Source organism: Vitis vinifera, chromosome 6, assembly GCF_030704535.1.
Source record: "Vitis vinifera cultivar Pinot Noir 40024 chromosome 6, ASM3070453v1".
Classification (NCBI taxonomy): Eukaryota; Viridiplantae; Streptophyta; class Magnoliopsida; order Vitales; family Vitaceae; genus Vitis; species Vitis vinifera.
Window position 1 is genome coordinate 16,747,049 of NC_081810.1, and position 20,587 is coordinate 16,767,635.

At 35.8% G+C, this 20,587-nt stretch overlaps 1 protein-coding gene across 1 annotated transcript; it reads right to left on the reverse strand.

Moving 5' to 3' along the window:
* Nucleotides 1-20,343, reverse strand: LOC100256492 (probable apyrase 6). The gene is made up of 8 exons (XM_019220788.2): nt 19,501-20,343; nt 15,731-15,843; nt 9,987-10,094; nt 6,311-6,353; nt 4,383-4,541; nt 2,264-2,361; nt 1,161-1,357; nt 1-493 (listed from the first exon to the last, which is right to left on the reverse strand). Exons 1-8 carry the CDS (start codon nt 20,105-20,107, stop codon nt 223-225), a joined length of 1,596 nt encoding a protein of 531 aa, XP_019076333.1. The 5' UTR covers nt 20,108-20,343; the 3' UTR covers nt 1-222.
* Nucleotides 20,344-20,587: the final 244 nt, after the last annotated feature.

Below are 20,587 nucleotides of genomic sequence, written 5' to 3' on the forward strand. Positions count from 1 at the left end.
TAACAAATGAATTGGAATGCCTCTTCTGTTCATTCTTATATATATGTTGGGCATGGGAACCTAAGGCTGCTAATCACTAATAGGATACTGCAGCATTAATTTTGAAATATATAGACAATTTTACAGGTTTATAAATGAGAAGAGAAACAAAGATTTAAAAACAAAAACACAAAAGGAAAGCAACAGAAAAAAGAAAAAAGGCCAGTGATGATGGAAAAAAAATTACCTGGGTACATGGGTAACAATATAGCGTCCCTTCTCTAGGTCGTATATTGTCTTTAATTGTGGTTTTCGCCATTTTAGTACAAAGAATGCAGCAAGCACAGCTATTAAAAGAAAGGCAAACAATGAGAAGTATGTGACTGACTCATTCCCAACAATCTGGACCAGGCTATCTGTTTCCAGCTCCAGGGGCTCCAGCATTGTCTGGAGGATGAAAGCTCCCAACATCCAGTCAAGGGGAATGCCTCCTGTGTGATTTCCAAATCCAATCCTGCAAAAATCAGTTTTCCTCAGTAAAGACTGGATTCCACAACTCCTAAACAGGTTCATAATAAAAGAAGCTAATCATGCAAGTGTGTTTTGCTACAGGGAAATGTTCATCTGTCAAACTATAATGCAAATGCAGGTCTCCTGGATGAACCACTTTGTAAAAACAGTGAGAAGAAAACAGGAAGAACTACAGTTTAGAACAAAAGGAACCAATGGATACTCTAATCGAAAGCTCAACAGTTCAATAACATAATGATTATCCAGATCACAAAACCCTGTCCAAACATCCAATCCCAAGTTCAATTAATAAAGAGAAACTTAATTGGAGATTAGTCAAAATTCAATAGTCATTCAAACAAATATGTGGATCCAAAGTCATGGAGAACAGGGAAAAAAGGCTGTTCCTATAGTAGGGCCCGTTTATGCACCATTTTGACCATAACTCACCACACTTTTGGACAGTTAAAGAGCTTTACAGGAATGAGGCCTAAAAGCGCTTCTCAGAAAAGTTAAGAATGAAATGCTTTTGCAGAAGAGTTTTGCAGGAAGAGATTTCAGAATTTGAAAATTATAGAAAGCACCATTTTCCACATCTTTTTAGGAAATCACTTTACTGGCAGCTACAGTCCTGCTAAGCAAGCCCTTAGTTGTAAAGTGAGAAACAGTACCTTGTATCATTCATGGGGATTCCAAGAGCATCGTGCAACAATGCCACAGTATAAGCTGAAGAGAAACAATGTCTCAACAAATCCAAATCATCAACTTCAGAATGTTGCCTCTTCAGTGTATCCCAATCATCTTCACAGTAATGCTGTCCAGCCACTTCCAATTCAGACAAAGAAGCCTTGGGAACCAACCCAAAAAACTGTGGAAGGTTAAAAACAAAAACAACAGAGTCGATAATTAAGAAGAGACGAAAGAAACAGTCCAAGAATTATGGAATCTCTATGAAGTTGAAGTAGTTTTATGGATGGAATTACATTGAATTATTTGAAGCAAATTAAATTCACGTAAATATGACCCACTTATTTAAGGTAACTTCAACTTTGTGACACAGAATCAACTATCACGCTATGTATTTTCAATTTTTAAATGCCCATTGAGGCTGAAATTTAATGGGTTTTATGAACTCACCTTCAAGTGCTTTTTCTAAAGAAAAAAAAATGGTGAGCTAAGTTATATTGAACCATGAGTACTTTTGAACTATTCAACATTCATGACTGAAATGCAAGGTAAACATATTTTACAACTAGGCTTGCAAAGAAGCCTTACCTGCACTGTCTCTAATGTCAGTTTTATTAGATTTTACATCAAATAATCAACTGTTTCTTGACACAGTTATTTGCATGTACATACAAATCAAATTTATATGAATATAAATATATTTGCATGTGTGCACAAATTATCACCATACAAAAATCACCTATGTGACTTACCATATCCAATCTTCAAGGATCAACTATCTATCCCTATTTCCTTTCTAAATTAACAATTTTACTCAGCATAATTTCACTAATGAATACATAATTCATCAATTGTCACTATATCGACAAATCTCCCATTCTAAAATTTTTTAAACATGGACAAAGCCTGACAAGATTATAACACATAATTTCACACCACATCTATTACATACTAGCACAAGGTAAACCCAAAACAAGAGATTCTTCCAGTTGTGAAGATGTATATAAAGCCAGTGCATAATAAGCATAAATTCATTTAAACTGAATTATTAAATATTAAACTCCAACTGATGTCATTGTTTACAAACCTCAGAAGTATAAAAGAAGTTTTCTGGAGGAACAGGCTTGCCTTGTGACTCAACAAATAAAGATGACATGATTTTACAAGGAGGATGTAAGCATTTATCTGCAAGAAGGATGAAGCAATCATTACCAGATCAGACTTTTTGCAAACTCGATAACCAATGTCACTAGTTAAACAGAGTTTCTAGGCACAGTGATTACACAAAGAAGAATACGCAGATTGGGAGATAAAAACAAAAAACAAGAAAAATAGTTAAATGTGTGCACATAAACATAATAATATGTGTCTGTGAGTGATGTGAGGAGAGAGAGAAAAGAAGCCCATAAGAAGATTAGTTTTAAAGAAAAAACCAGAAATCAGTTTTGCATCCAAAGACTTTGGTTGGCTATCAAATGCTTAATGCATCAATTTAGTGAAGACTAGTTTGAGAGAAACAACCAGAAAGCAGTTTTGCACCCAAAGAACTTTGGCAGTCAAATGCCTAATGCATATATTTAGTGTGTATGTGTGTTCATAAACACACATAATTTTTAATTCATTTTAATTTATCTTTACTAAAGTGGCATGATCACATGCATCAAGTAAGTTTTGTCAATATCTATCAACATCTTCCTATATCCAATACCTAGGGATATTAATTTTTGGTTTTTTCTCTCGATAGGTGCTAGCCAACTGTTTGACCGCCTCACACCTAATTAAAACAAAAAAAAATCATAAAAAGAAAAAAAGAGGTTTTCATTTTTTCACTGTTCCCTTTTTTTTTTTTTATAGGTATTCATTTTTTCACTTTTTATTGACAATACTTCTGTTTCCTCTAAAAGAAGATTGAGATTTATAACATGTCAAAACATCCATCAATATCAGGATATTTAACAAGATACCAGCCAAGTCCTCAATATCATCAGTATACATTAACAAGCATCCTGAGTTGGATGTCAAAATGTGAAACATTTTGTATTCTGTTCTATTGCAAGATATTACCTTCTTAGTTTTAAAAAGCTCTTTCCATTTTTATTTTTTTGCAACATGAACAGATATATGACTGAGTTCTGCATTGGCAATTCTTTTATTCCAGTGAAGGTTTTAGGTTCTTCAAATTTCAATTTAACATCAATCATATTGCTTCAAATTTAGATGCAACATTGCAACTTCAAGCAATTCTTCCCTTCTTATTCTTCTAATATGCAACCTTTCCTGATTTATTTATTTTGAGAAAACCTTCCTCCAACTAATTATCTGGGTTTGGACTAAAAGCATGAATCAACTTACTAAACTTTCACAAAATATTTCTTTTCATGTAAAATAAGAAAGCCAAATTTTTTGTACTATTTAGTATAATGCAGTAAATTTATCTAGTAGGTTATTGCTACAGTTCAATATTACTTAATATCTAAATATTATCTAAACTATATCGATGAAAAAGAATGTATAAGAATAAGCTGAATATATAGAAATTTATTGAAAGTTATGATAAAAGAAGTGTAGAGGTGGATCGAATCTTCTAAATAACCATTAATTCAAGGACATTAAAAAGTATTAAAATTAAAATATACCAAAAACACTACACCAAGACCATTTGGTGATGTAGTCTCTGATGAATTCTTATCCAGTAGATCAAGTTGGGCTTAGGTGGGAAAAGATATCAAAATCAATCTAGGTTGGGCCTGGCCAAAAGTCTCAGGCACCCATCATCTTCTCAACCAAACCCACAAGCCAAACCTGAGCTTCCCGGTGAACAAGAAGCAGAAATTCCTACCAAACTCTTCATGAAAGAGTAGGAAAAAAAATAAAAACTGCAACACAAACAGTGACCAAGCTCAAGGAAGGCAGAAATTCTTTGCAAGAGTATTTGACCAATAATTGTTTCTTTTATGTTTGTTTCCAATTGTTCTTGAATTTCAGTTTTATTTCTAATGAACTGTTATAAACATTTAGAATTTCAAGTCTTAAATTTTCTCTCTTATTAACATTTTTTAGCATGCTGCTGTTGAACTATTTCTGAATGTTTGCTGAATTATGTTTGAGATCCAATTATACTCATAAAAAGTTCTTAAAAAGAAGTGCCTAAACCCAAGACAAACCGTAGGCTGGATCAATACAGAAGAAGCAGAAGATGATGCTACCTTTTCTTCTCTTTAACAATGCCAATGTTTCCAATCTGCAAGAGGAAAAGTTCCCAGCAGGATGGGATGTAAGAAGTTTTGTGCCACTTGCATCTGGCATCAAATCATACCCTCTGGTAATGCAAGGATTGTTTACAATCCCCTCTTTAGAACTTGAAGCTGCACAATTATTCAAATGTTCTTTAGAATAATCAGCACACTTTGTTTACACTTATCAAATCTAAAAGGAAACATAAGAATACGCATTGCCAACAAAGCGACTAAAAATGAGACTTATATGCATGCAATACATAACAGTTAACAAGATGACACCAAATAAGGCTTCATTTATTACCAATGCTCATCCTACATATCATTGTTGTTTATGAATCAACATATCAAACTATCAACTCCATGCCATGTCAGCTCACCAAGCCAAACCACCCATGTGCATCAGGCTCTACTTAAGTGGTGATGGCCTTATATACATATATATAACAGTAAATTAAATGGTCTAGTTCATATGATTTTTTTCAGTAAGCTCATAAGATACTGGGTCTTTAGGAAGCCATTACTTGCAAGATGGAAATATACAGATGATTAATGAGCATGATTAGACTCTTATGAGTATGAAAACAAAGTTAAGCATTTAATGTCTTATTTGTTTTTATAATATTCTGAAACTTTCATTTAATGTATTAGTAGATAAATAATTGGAAATTGTATACAAGTGGTCATGATCTTAAATGTATTAACCCCTCTGTGCTATGATCAACATATATTAATTTGAAAAAAGAAGAGAAGGATATTTTTGTTGCCTCAGAATCATCTGGTTATGACCTTAGCGAAATGCTTTTACTGCTTTGTATAAATATTGGTACAACTTTAAATTCTTCTCAAAATTAAAATATAAGGGTGATATACATAGGAACTAGATCTTTCTTAAAGATTATTTGAAAAGCCTTGTCTGCCAATGTAATAGATTCATAAGCTGCACTGTAGATCAATCCTAGATGAGTTGCAAAGAATGATCCAACTGTGCAACCCAAATGAACATAGCCCCAAAATAGCAAGACAAGATAAGAAATGGTGATAGACTCTCTACACCAACCAAGAAAGCCCTACACAGTCCTGCACCTCTTGATTAGGTGGTACTGTAGTAGTGGTATAGTATGCAATAAGTTTAGTAAGAATATAAAACCCAATTCAATTTGATTTAGACCTTATCCAAGATGTCATATATTCTTTGCAGTGAGTTAAAAGACCAAAAGTAGAAATTGCCAACACCATCTCTCTTCTCCAGAAATAAAATGATATGAGCAACATCAACCCTACTTTGCGCGCCCAAGATTTCCCCTCTCTACCATACCTTTTCTAGCATTATGTAATATTAAAGAGTGGAACAGGTTCAATGTTACTTTTAACTCATAAATCAAGTCTATGATTGCAGAGATCTAAGACTAGTTAAGAGCAGTGTAATGACTATTATTAAATGAGAGTAATCCTGATCCAACTTGACGTGTAGATCAACCCATCCAAGTTCAAAAGATTATGCCTGGGTCAAGCAACTGGGGCTTTGCTTCCCTTGGAACTTAGTTTGAACTTGGACTAATTTCAACCTAACCCAATGCTAGGGCACCCAAGTCCTGGTTGTAGTTGGAGATATAAATCTGTGTTCATGTGTCGTAGAACTTATGCCTTGTAGAACTATAGATGATAAACACCGTCATATAAAATGTGTCTTACATCAAACCAAAGAAAATGAAGAAAGTAATGATGCAAAACCAAGAAATAACGCATGAATGGAAACATTATGATTACAGAAGTCATGAACTGCACGTCTAGAAACTAGGCATGAACCTCTATTATACGAAAATGAAGTAACCAATTTTTATCCCATGGTATCATACAAAGAAAAAAATCTACTGAAAACTTATAAGATGTCAAACCTCTAGAATTTTTCAGCTCAACAAGTGACTCCCAAACTGCATTCTGTAGAGGAACAATGATCAAAATTTTTAGGTTAAGGACATCCAATTTGGTTTGAAATTAATGAAGTAATGCAAGGCTCAATGCCATTTATAAAGTATAGAAGTAGCAGTGCAAAAGATAGAATGCATTGTTTGATCATAAGAAATTATGTATGTATACAAAACATATGGACTGAGAAGTTGAGGTGACTGATGAAGAATCAAAAAGTTCACCCCTGATCTAATGGCTACTTTCTACATTCTCAAAAGACCAGATGGGCATGAATCATGATAATATTCTCTTAACTGATAAACGATACCTAAGCTCTGTTTGGATGAACTTCTTCATGGCTAAAAGTAGTGTATGAAGGTCTAATGCAACTTTTAAGAGTATTCGCGTAGAACTCTAATACATGGACTCAACACTTCCTAATGTCATTTATTCATGTTTTGGAAAAGCAAAGACACTCATGCTTTTCTCCAAACACAACCCAAAAAGCAGAGTTTTATTTACTTAAAATTTTAACATGTCAAAATTATCCTCATTTTAATAAAATTATTTTTTAAAATACTTTTTCTTTGATAGGTTATAAAATTATTTTTTAAAATACAATTCTCCAATATAAAATTTCACCGTGTTTTTAAAATACAGTAATCGAACATAAAATTTAATTGCACAACAAAAGAAACCACTTTGGAATAGGTTAAAAGATACCCCAAACAGGCTTTTAACTATCCAATTATAACTTCTAATAACCTAATCAACAGCCCCACTACTGGAACTGTTGCCACTATAAAACCACCTAACATAGCCACCACTCAATAACCATCACCACCACCTCAGCTACCATCGCCTACTACAACCACTACATCATCGCCACCACCACCACCAATTTCTATCCCCCACTTCCTGTAAATCAACCACTGGCACACACCACCCTTCAACTTGCACCTACTCTTGCACAGCCACTTTTACTCCTGCATCATCATCCACCTAATCAACATACAGAAGCATTGATCCAGCTTCTAATCCATATTCAATCAAATGTATATCTTTTAGCTGGTTTAATTGTTGGACTTTGATATACTAATCATCATATACCCTAAAATTTATTTGATCTACTACAAGCTACATGATGTTCAAATAAAATTTCCATTCTATAGATACACACACACACACACACCCCACACAGATGTGTATATATGTTTTATGCTCTTAAGTATTTAATTCCTAAAACAAGGTGTGATCCATAATTAAATCAATACCCAGCAAACTATCAGCAACTTCATCAGGAGTAAGCAAAACCTACCAGAAGATTCAAGAGTTTGCAACAATTAATTATTTTTTATTTGATAAGCAAACAAACAGAATGCAATAAAAGACACCTAGCAAAAATGAAACAATTAAATTCTAATTTAATCAATGTTCTTAGTTATTGTTGAAATTTTTATCTTTTTTTTTTTTTTGTTTTTTGTATGTTTTACCTTCCCAACTTTCTTCCTGGATTATTCTCACTAATTTCAGAAGCATATATCCTAGGAATCACATGAAGTATCCCAGGATCCTCAAAATTGTTACGACCTTATGAAATCTAAAACAGAACAGAGATGTAGAACTCTTGATCTTTTTGAAAAGAGATCACTTCTTCAGGCCCAGCCCTCTCTCCATCTCTCCTTCCAGTATTAGGGACACTTATCTCTCTTAATAAACCCAGAAGGTCTCACCTCCCTCTGATCCCCTCTATATCTCATCCAGGGCAAATCAAAGTTGGTGAAAAGCGTATCTTTACTCATAACTTCATGTAGCACCCATGCTTTGCCAAGCGCACTGCCAGACAACATGTACTTTCCATGACAAGCAAATATTATGTTAATCAGAGATTGTGAGCTGCCCCATCCAAATAAAACTCCAAATTAGGGTTCCATTATACATACTTTTTTCTCTTACAGAAATGTGAGGGTAGAGACCGGGTGGCTATCCATATCTGAACATTTAGGCCCCATGTGTCAGTGTTTTAGAGGTCTGGAAGTGCTTCCTGGCAACCAAAGTTCTTCAACTATGTTTTGGATACAATCCTAGTACTTCTGTACATTGGTTTCAATAACAAAGTCCTATTTGGTGAGCAGTTCCAAGGTTGCTTTGCAAGTAGAGGATGCACAAGGGGCACCTGAAATTTGAGTGAATCCTTTCAGTTAGACACACTTGCCCACAAAAGATTTCTGAAAGTACAAAATATTCATTCGTGCCTTACCTTACCCACAGCCCTTCCAAAAAATGTAGTAACCAGACACCATCAAACCTCTTTACAAAAATCTCTTCTCAATACAGCTCTTCATTGGGGTGGTCTAGATTGGCTAGCAGTGTGTAGCTCCAATGGGGTGGTCTAGCAAAGAGAGTTTGTTTTTTGTTATTACCATTTAGCTTATTGTTTTTGTATTCTTGTTGTTTAGTTTTCTTTTGTGGGAGGATTCCTCATCCATATTTTGTACTTCTTAATTCTATCAATATATTTCTTTGTTGTTTCCTATCAAAAAAGAAAAATACAGCTCTTCATGAAAAAGCACTACATTAGATGCTAAAAGAAGTGACTAACAGCTCTAGGAAGCACCCATACATGAAAGAAAGAATCCAGCAAACAAGCTGTCATACATGAATTTTAGATCAAGTTATAATCCATGTCAAGACAGCAACACTTTGAACATAACTAATTATTGGTAAAACCTAGGATAACTTTCCTGACCTGTACACTTGAAAGCACACAAAGAGTTTATCTATGCTTGTGTTCTCACTGATGGATAAAGCTCCATGTCAGTTTTACAAAAGCAATAGAATGAAACAAATTTCAATTATAGATATAGCAACAATATCAGATATTAATTATACAGCCATTGTCCAATATATCATTGAAAATATCAAAATGTCATTGGATATCCTGACTAGCAATGGGCATCAATATCATGGCTCCATTTTGACATGATATCAGATGAGAAATCAAGATATAAAAAAATTGACATGATATTTTGACATTTTCTTGTTTAAATATATATTATGCTATATCAGCAATCTTGTATAACATATTCTTGTTTTCCAACACTTGGGAATGGCAGCATGGAGGAAACTCAATAAGTGCACCATGCTGCTACTGCATAAAAGATCTGACTTCCAACAAACATAAACACTAGAAGTCTCATGAAAAAGGGAATCATATTGGATCCACATGATACAAACATACGAAAATTTTCAGAGGACCCCAGACTCTTCAGTAATTACGGAGGAACAGACCACAATGCCAACCCAACGTCCAACTTGATATGAGTTCTTTACCTTTCTGAGATTAAATGTGCACTTTTTGCACCTACACATGTTTTGTGTGTATGCACTTGTGTGTTTGCTTGTTTTCAATATTTCAAATCAGGATCGGGCACTAATTCCTTTATCAATAATGCTTCCGAAAGTTCCATTTAAACTCCCAAATTTTGAAATTTTAATTTGCATAATTTTCCAAACTTATCTCAATATTTCCCTTGATATCTGTCTATATAAATAAGACCAGATGAAAATTTTAAGTCAATTGGGATGAAGTAAAAACATAAAGAGTCAAGTAAGATAAAATATAAGTAAATAAGTTCACATTTGAATTTACAAAGGAAACACCTGACCAAATTGAGTTAAGCTTCGAGTATGTAGATTGTATGTTACTCCAGCTAACTTGATAACTCGCAAAAATTGCATTGGTGTCGTTTCTCTTGAAGCAAATGCAATCTGCAAATATTACTTATCTGGTTCAAAACTCATGAATCGTCATCCAAGTAATATACTTCATTCAGAAAAAGCTAAAGAATCACACTGGATAATAACTCTGAATTGTAAGTATAGTGGAACTAATTCCTCCTAGAGGTCATTCCTCATTTCAAATAAACAAAAAATTTTACAGCAGCTGGGCAGACAATAGAATACAAAATAATAAAATGAATAAAATCATTATTTGGTAGTATATTTCAAAACATTAAATCGAATGATTAGTTGTTAAAGCAAACCAAGTACCAAAATGAGGACTTCAAAGCAGGTAAGTAACATGCAGATGGATGTCTAGACGATAAGCTATTGTCCTTTTCTTTTTTCTACCACCAATATATATTAATATTGGCATATCGACAGTACAATAACATTGAGTGGAACATCTCCCAAAGGGTCTTGCCTCTGATGGAGCTTCCCAAACCTCTATAGGAAATGGTCATCATATCACAATTACTCCTAGACGGAACCCAAACCATCTTGACTAGTCTGAGAAGCTTATGCCAAAGCCCCAATGTTAACAAGCAATGTAGAAAGAGATGGTTCAATTCTCCACTTCCCATGCATAATATGCACCAATGAGGACTAAAAGACTTGTAAGGTCTCCCCAATTGTAACATGTCATTGTCATTTACCTTTTTATGCGCCACTAACCAAGCAAAGGCCTTGAGCTTAGGAGGGGCTTTTGATTTCTATAAAAAAAAAAAATTGACAGGAAAGACTGGGAAAGGATTTGATAAATTGGACAAGGCTAAGAAAAAAAAATTACTGAGAATGAACGTAAAGAGGATAAAGACCAAATTTTTGAATCTCCGGAAAAAGGAGGTAAGTACACAAAAGTAAGTGAGGACATAAGTCTTTCAAGGTTTTCAGTTTTTATATCACTAGGACTATGGCGAAGTTAAGGTTCCAAGAAAATGGAGAGGAGTTACCAAGGAAGGTTGAAATGGTGAGATTTTTCACCATGATAACTCTATACAGACCTGAAAATTGTGAATACAAAGGTTGATCACACTACACGTCTTCCCAACAAATTCTCTCCCCTTTACCCACCACAAGGCAAGTGTATAAGGAGAAGTCCTAGAAAGCTTGTGCAATAGCCTTCCAAGGACATCTATGTGACCATCTAATCAGAATGTTGATGTTCTAGCCACTAGGATGTGTCTCATAAATGCTCGAGATAACTTGATGTCAGAGGCCATAACTTTCCTTAGGGAACCTCCATAACCACTTCCCTAAAAGAGCATGATTTCTCAAAGATGATCTTTTTTACCCTCCCCCCAGCCCCTAACCATAGAAAAATTCCCTTTGCAATTTCTCTATCTTTAAGGCTACTAATGTTAGGATCTTGAAGAGAGACATGAAATATTAGGGATGTGAGACAAACATGATTGGATAGGGTTATTCACCCCTTAATGACAACAAAGCCTTTTTGTACCTATCCAAACTCCTCGAGATTCTATTAACCAATGCATCCCAAAATCCGCTTGCCTTCGAATTCCCTCCTAAAGGAAGGCCCAAATAGGATAAAAGTCATTTTGAAGCTTTACAATCAAGCATAGAGGTCAACTTGGATATCATATCCTATCCCTACCCACCATGAAACCCTCTAATAAGCCATTCTCCTCCGCTCTAATCATCATTCTACTTAGAGCATCCATGACAATGGTGAAAAGGAAAGAAGAAAGAGGGTCACATTGTTTTAAACCTCTAGTTGCCTTAACCAAACCTTTGGCATTTCCATTTACTAAGCCTACAAAACTTGTTGAAGATAAGCAACCCCTCATTCAAGATCTCTATTTTGTGCTAAACTCTTTCCTCTCTAATACATGATCCAAAAAAAAACCCCAATCCACATGGTCGTAGCCCGTAGCCCATAGCCCTTTTCAAAAACTATTTTGAAATCTTCTCCTTTCTCCCACGAATTCTTTTCCTCATCCACCACTTTATTGGCAATCAAAATAGCATCTAGAATTTGTCTCCCCTCAACAAAGGCTCCCTAAGAAATACAGATGGATTCATGGAGAACTCTATGTAAGTGCCCCAATAAAACCTTAGCTATAATCTTATACAGTCTTGTAACCAAGCTAATAGGTCTAAAATATGAGATTTTGTTGGTTTGACTTTTTTTGGCACAGGAATGATGAATGTGGCATAGGTACTTTGATTTATTATCCCATTATTATGGAACTCTAAGAACATCCTCATTAGGTCCTCTTTAATCACATCCCAACACTCTTGATACACTACAATGGTAAAACCATCAGAGTTAGGGGCCTTTTCCTTGTTCGATTGGAAAATAGTAAGGCATACCTCCTCTTCAAAAAATGGACGATCTAGCCATGCAACACTCTCTCTAGATATGGGAGCCCAATCTAATCCTTCAAAAACCGCCTAAGGGTTTGGAGTATAGCTTACCAAAAAATGCACTATCTCTTCCAAAATATTTTCAATGGTGATTAAATTTACGCTCTCTTCAGACACCAACGATTTTATAAACTTCTTGTTTCATATACCATTAGCCACCCCATTGAAGAATTTTTTTTTTGATAAATAAACACCCCATTGAAGAACTTAAAGAACTTAAAATTACAATCTCCTTCTTTTATCCATTTAACCTTTGATTTTTGCCTCCAACGAACCTTTTCTTTTAACAGTAACTTCTCTAGTTCCCTTTTCCTTATGGCTCTTAAGGTTGAGAGTTCAGGATTCATATTCCCTTCTTGCTCAATGATATCAATTTTGGCAACGTCTGAAAGAATATTCCCTTTTTTCCTCTTTTGAGTCTCCAAAATACAGCCTCTTCAATGGCATTCTTACCACCTCAAATCTCAAAATTTTTTGAGACTCTCTTCTAGTTCCTTTTCTTATCTTGTATCTCATTTTGCTTTCTTGTTTTGATAATTGGAATCCAAGTTCTAGAACTTCATAGAACCTGGGGCACTTTTTCACACCTACAAAACATGGATTCCAAGGTTAAACTCGCATTTGGACCATGTAAAATCTGGAGTTTGATTTAGCTTCAATAAGCATTATACCCCTAATTAAACACTTAGGAAATATAGTGTAGTACAAATATAAAATGTTAGAAGGGATTTCTAAAGCACTAGGAAAAGGAGAAATCAACTCTCTCTCCACAAAAAAGAAAACAAAGTTTGTGTACTCTCCTCTTTTAGCAGGCACAGAATGAGTAGTATATGTATTATGGGCAGAACATGTAAAGTTCACACAAACACGTCAGCAATTTTGGGGGGGGGGGGGGGGGGGGGGGGGATCAAGTGAGAGCTAGTTCCACACAGAATTTTTTTTTTTTTTTTTTTTGATAGGAAAAATAAGTAATTAAATTAAAGACACTAGGAAAAGATGTAACAAAGTACACATGGAGATAAAAATAGAGCCAAAAAGCAAGTAAAAGGAAAAGAGCAACAACAAACCACCGCCTGGTACAAAACCAATGTCTTAAAGACCTAGAAAAACAAAATGCCCACAGATGACCTTCTTGCAGCCACACAAAGTCTGGTTTCATAATTTGATAAAAGCCTTAATAATCTACCTCTTGTTGCTAATGTTAGCCCCTCTAACATTCTAAGAGATAAATTAAAACTTCATGTACCCACGACAACAATTTCCCATTCTCTCTTGCCACTTCTTGATCAATTCCCTTCTACCCTCTTATAATTCCCAAACCGTTCTAGCTTCTTTAATATCTTTCAAATTTTGAGGAGGATGTAATTTTCCTCCTCTTCCCACCCTCCCAACCCCCTCACCTCTTCTCTAGCCCTCATATTTCTAAGGAGAGCCAAAATCTCAACCCCTTAACCTAGTCGGCAATCCAAAATTCTAAAACTTCATGAACACTCAAAAACCATTTTCCAACCACACTTCTAGCCCCTTCTCTCTTTTCCGCTTGATATTGTAATTAACCGATCACACTCTAACTTCCATAGCTCCCTATCAAAACGAGAGGCAAAGGAATGCCTCCTCTTTTTACTTAAGACCACCACTCTACGACCTTTTCCGGCTTCCAATTTGTCAACTTTCCTTTCCATAATTGTCCACTAGCAATCCTAAAAAGTTGATAAAGGAGACAAGTTTTCCAAAAGACATATCCGAGAGACTACCATCTCCCATTGTATTCTGATTGAGATTACCATTTCTAAAGTCACCTCCTCGCTACCCAATTCTAGGTCCTCTCTCTTGACATCTCTGGAATGATTCTCCAGGAAGTCCATAACCAAACCCTCACTAGAAATTATTAATAGAGGACCCTAACCACTGCCATGCCTTTTACTAAAAACGCCTCTTCCTGCTCCCTCCAAGAAACCAAGCTATTGGTCATCATAGACAATGGGCCGTCTTTAGAAAGAGAAAGAGAAGTCCCACACCGCAACAAAAGATCAAAAGACGACTTAGTTATAAAACGGTCCACTGCAAACAAGAGGGCAGCATCTGTAGATGACACTCTCTCCTCTGGGCTCTTAGTCATCATCAAGATGTAAAGGTCTAGGAGAAGGTTCTGGTCACCCATGCTTCCTTCATCAGATAGCAAAAAGGCCTCTCAAAGATGCCTTTGGGTTAGTCCACACTATAATCTGCTAGCCTACAGAAGTCCCCTATGGCAAAGGCCCAGCTTGAAGCAATGAAGGGCTCACCTCCAGCCAACTAGGAAGGGCCTGATGAGCAAAGGCCAAAGGGGGCTGGGCTAGGGCAACAAATGACTGGAAAGGCCCAAGGCAATCTGAACCTAGGCATCCCACATCCCAGCCCACATGAAGCAGAGAGCTAAAGGCTGCTAGGTCCTCCGACCCATCAAAAGCCATAAAAGGAAGCTCAAAGGCCATCCCCCCACCCCCCCCCCCCCCCCCCCCCCCCAAAAAAAAAATAATAAAATTGGCCGACCTTCCGTCAAATCTTTGCTACAGGCAGAAAAGGCTGGACTCGTCACTACTTGGACAACACACCCCTACTCCAGGAAAATCTCTATTGTAGGCAAGAAATTGCCTCGCCCACTACCCCCTTGCCTCTAGTTGCCACTTCTGCATAAGAGACACCTTTGTGATGGGATTCTTCTACACGCTCCCTCCATTGATAATCAGCCCACTAAAGGCCCCTTCCCAAGTATGGGCAATGGAACAACATCAATACTCCTCAATTTACTACCTCCATCCCTTTGGAAAACCCTTGCTTCTGGAAAGATTAAGGAGAATATTTTCCCCTCTGCAGATCAAACTAAACAATACAAAAAACTGTGCACATTGTTGCTACAAAGTTCTAGCTTATTAACTCATTCACCTTCTTTCCACTCCATCCTTAAAGGCTTTCTGTTTTTACTGTCACAACAAAGTTCAACCCCCACCAAGAACATAGCAAGGTCTCTCCCGCCAAATCTGATCCAAGAGGAGAGACCTTGCCCCCTCTCCACAATCATGTCAACTTGCTTGCCTTTAGCCATCTCCTTCAAAATCTCCAAGGATTTTGATTCAATCATGTCAATGAACCCCATTTTTGTTAATGGAAAAATCTAACAAAAACAAAGGATGAAAACTACACAAGCACATATACACATGCATTATGGGAAAAGATGTCTAGTGAATGAAAAGAACCTGCATAGAAGCCCCACCGAGTTCAACTATCCCAGTGGTTTCCTGAGGCTCACTTCCCAAGCTTCCAAGAGCATAATTTACAGCAACCCAAGAATAAACTCCTTCTTCTTGACCTGCATTAAGATCATATCATGTTCCAGATGGGCCTCTATCAATGGCGTGTTCTAAACTGCAACAGAAAGCAAAGGCCCTTTGACCTCACATGATGAACCTACTTTTATTTTGACTATTAACATCTTGCAAGTAAAGAAGAAATAATATGACACAACACCATTTTGTGAAGAAGAAAACATGTGCGTTTATTAAGTTCCAAGAAGGTGTTACAGTATTGTCCATACAACAACTTCAAATAATATGCACACAAGCTGCATATGTAGCTTTATTGCTTTTGTCCAACTTTTCTCACTTTTGACCTTTCCAAAGCCCAATAGGAGCTTCCTTGCTTCTCATTCGTTTATTCAAATCAAACAAGGTTTGGAAAGATTTAGTGAGGAACTTTCAAGGAATCATCCTTTTTGTTACAAAAAAAAAAAAAACTGAACCCAAAAAAAGGAAGAAAAAGTTATTTATTTTTTCCTCCTCTTTGAGGAGAATCAATGAGGGTATAGACACAAGTAGCCTCATCTTGTTAAGTCACTCACCATGGCAATTTTCTATCCACTAAGGCTCCTCAAAAAGTCAAAGTCTTGGATGCCTAGCAGCAACAAGAAGGCTATTTGCTTCAAGTTCCATTAGCCCTAATAGATGAACCTTACAGAAAGCTAGTGGGATTGAGTTAACCACTTATTTCTTCATTTCTTTTTTGCTTGTGAAGAAACACAAAGACTTTTCTCTTTGGCAAGAATATGTCAGGTGGTCCTTGAGCATTTCCTAAACATGCTGATCCCTACTTCAAAGTGCTTTACCAAAAAATGTAGTAGAGTCTTGCAAAGGCTTCTGATTCTTGCTATGATTTGGGCAACATTATCAAAGTAAATTGTAAGGATTTTTAGATGGGACCATCCCCATGGAAGAATCATGGAACAAAATTTGTTTTCTCGCATTTGTTCAGTGTCAATTAAGATAGGATCATTTCATAGAAGAATTATGGGATAAAAATTTTTGGTCATGCAGCTATGGTGTTAACCACAAAGGAGTTCTTGAACACTAAGTTTCATCTCTTTGGATTGAAAAGCTATTTGCTTGGTAACCAAAGACAAAGGAAATTATTCACCTAGGTCTCATCCTCCCTATGATATCTACAAGTTGAATTTAATGGAAGGGCATTGGGTAGGCCAAGATATTCTCTATGGAGATGAGGTTTAGTTTTCTTATCAAAGATTAACAATGGGAGATTATTATAGGTCTTTTTCAAAACCAAGACGGTTATTGATGATTGAGATGTATAGCTATATATGCAAGTTAAACATGGTTCTGGCTTAGGTATTATAAAACTTCTCACAGAATGGATATTCAATCACCACCTCATTAACACTGCTCTTCGCAACTTGCTTACATAATGAGGAGGATTCATGCTCCTATTAGAGACATTGTATCTTCCATTGTATCTTCCTTTTCTTTTAAAGCCTAGATTGGTTAAACCAATAATTTATAATACAATAGTGTTAATTAAGCATATAGTTTAAATTAACATTAAAAGAAAGAGACTGAGACTACCCATTTATAAGACTAGTGCTCTTTTTTAACAATAAAAAAAATGCAAATTTAAAAAAACTAGATGGAGTTTATCTTTTACATATAATTTATATGCGCATTACTAAATAAAAAGTCATTGTTCTCATTTCACTATTTTGCATCAATTCACTATTTTACATCTTTTACATGCACTGTTGATATATGGAATACAAAAGGAGATTAATTACTTGGTGTGGAATTAATCAGCAAGATTATCTCTCACGGGGAGAGGAAATCTTAAAAGAAAGAGACTAGATGGAGACTGAGACTGAGACTACCCATTTATAAGACTAGTGCTCTTTTTTAACACTAAAAAAAATGCAAATTAAAAAAAAGACTAGATGGAGTTTATCTTTTACATATAATTTATATGCGCATTACTAAATAAAAAATTGTTGTTCTCAATTCACTATTTTGCCTCAATTCACTATTTTACATCTTTCACATACACTATTGATATATGGAATACTAAATGAGATTAATTACTTGGTGTGGAATTAATCAGCAAGATTATCTCTCATGGGGAGAGGAAATCTTAAAAGAAAGAGACTAGATGGAGACTGAGACTGAGACTACCCATTTATAAGACTAGTGCTCTTTTTTAACAATAAAAAAAATGCAAATTAAAAAAAAAAAACTAAATGGAGTTTATCTTTTACATATAATTTATATGTGCATTACTAAATAAAAAATCGTTGTTCTCAATTCACTATTTTGCCTCAATTCACTATTTTACATCTTTTACATGCACTGTTGATATATGGAATACTAAATGAGATTAATTACTTGGTGGGGAATTAATCAGCAAGATTATCTCTCATGGGGAGAGGAAATCTTGACTATGTTACAGACAGCAAAGCCAGAGAACCCAAACCCAAAGCTATTTCTACTTCATAGCAAATAGTTGTTATCCAGTAGAGGACTCCAAGAATTAACAACAGATGTTTTCTCCTTGAACCTGTAATATTAAAAAATTCCATGAAATTCCCTAAAATTTCAAAATTTAATGTCTCGCAAGTCTTACTCAGGGAGTAAACTTCATATTCAGGAAATTAACTAATAAAAAGATGCATTCACTTGATTCTTATCTTCCTTTCTAAGATGAACTTTACTTTGGTTACAAATATCTGAAACTAACTATAGTAACTACCAAAACTATAGTCAATTAGGATTTAGGAATACGTGGTTGATAGTTAACAACCATCAACAGTCTTGTTGAGATTGCCCTTGAGGCCCTGGCTCAAGTTGTAAAGGGATGGGCAAGGTTTGTGGGAGGTTCCAGGTTCAAATCCCATTGTGGACAAAAAATTACCTATCTAAAAAAATCAATAGTCTCATTGAGATTAAGAAATGAAGTGCATGGCATCAACAAGCACCTTCTTCAATCAGTCAACAATACAGGTCTTAAAGATAGACTCAGAAGATATAGTCCAAACTTCAAACTAACTTTATATCTGATTTCTTAAACTAAGACACTTAAAAAACTCACTCTTCCCAAACAGACCAAGTACTGATCTTATTATTAAATGTAAAAGAAAATTTTGAGGCAGGATCAACATCCATTATAACATATTGTCTAACCAGAAAAATAACCAAAAGAATAGATTTTGAAGCTTGCATTGAGAAAGTTGATATAATTGAGCCAGATGATGGTAAAGGACTTAATTGGGTTGATATTCACATTTCCACAAGCGAGAAAAAGAATTGCAAAGAATTGACGCAGTTCAAATTTTCCTTTTCTTCTCTTTCTCAGGAAATTTAGCAACCATCTGAACTAAATGATTCCCTTTACCTTCACCTCATAGTTCAAAAAAACATACCAAACAATGAAATAACTTCAGATTATCAATGTAACAGCAGCAGATATTAAATCCAAACAGGGCATCATAATCATCCTTTATTAAATCACTCCAACGAACCGCAAAGCAATGAAGAAATCCAATTCTGATTCAACCTAATTCCACCACAGCTATAATTTCATAAGCAATATTTTTTTATTTTTTTATTTTTTTATTTTTGATAAGTATATAATTTCATAAGCATTCAGTATACCTAGCTCAAACAAACAACATAAATACAGAAAAATCAGAAAACACCTTTCATGACGCGCGCCCACTCGTCCCTGAACAAAAACCCGGACGACCTCAAGACTCTGCGGCACGACTCCAAGGCGGCCTCTGTCAACTCCGCGCCCAGACCCTCCAACTCCAGCTGCACCTTGGTGCTGCTCCACGTGGATCTCGGCACCCTCCGCTGTGCAAACTCAATCAACCCCAAAATAGAGGGCCCAGCAGCCCCAGGATCATCGGGGAGACCGGGGCGGAGCTTGAGAGAATTGGAGTTGAAATTGGAAGCAATGAAGGGAATGGGAGCGTCATTGAGGGAGTGGAAGACGCGGATTCGGCAGGCGGAGGGGGAGGCGTGGAGGACGAGACCAAAGAGGATAGGGCCGGGGTTAGGATTGGTGAATTTAGAGGAGCGGTGGAGGCCTTGGGCGAGGGAGAAGAGGTAGAATAGGAAAGGGATGGTAAGGACGAAGGCAGCGATGATGAGCCACTTGTCGCGGGAGTGCTGTGATAAGGATGATGAGGGTTTGGGGGTTGGGATTGAATACAAGCGGGGATGGAGCTGCGTACGGTGGGGTGGAATGTAGGCAGAGGATGCCCTAGATTGGAGCGTCGACAAATCCATACCCTTGTGCATCTATTAAGTATGCCGATTTCAGATGGACACCTCCTCCCCTTAATTCATACCATTTTCCACACTTGGATGGCTCTCAGTCAGAACTCAGAAGCCGTTAGTGTGGGTTTCCCTTCCTCCTTGGGATCTCTGCAACTGGTTTTGGATTGCAGCTGTTCGCTGTTGCTGCTGGACAGGATGGAGGAAATAATAATAATAATAATAATAATAAAATAAAAGACTCCCATTGCTTTGACCATGTTTGGTTGGTACAAGATATAATTGATAAATATCTCATACAAAATAACAAAATACATATTTTAAAATATTATTCTGAATGATATATAATAACTTTGAATATTATATCTAATAAATATGGTATCTTCAGTTATGAAATATTTATGTTGTACTTACATTTAACTTATAAAATTAATTAAAAAAAAGTTAAATAAAATATATGTTATTCTTTAATATTTGATCTTTATTTAAAATAAAAATTATATT

What these genes read in the sequence shown, in the direction of transcription:
- LOC100256492 (XM_019220788.2), bottom strand. Translation starts at nt 20,107, where the DNA reads ATGCACAAGGGTATGGATTTGTCGACGCTCCAATCTAGGGCATCCTCT. An exon ending in ATTGTTAAAGAGAAGAAAAG is followed by an intron (nt 2,362 to 4,382) that starts GTAGCATCATCT and finishes TCCTTCTTGCAG; the next exon opens with ATAAATGCTTACATCCTCCT. An exon ending in ATCCCCATGAATGATACAAG is followed by an intron (nt 494 to 1,160) that starts GTACTGTTTCTC and finishes TGATTTTTGCAG; the next exon opens with GATTGGATTTGGAAATCACA.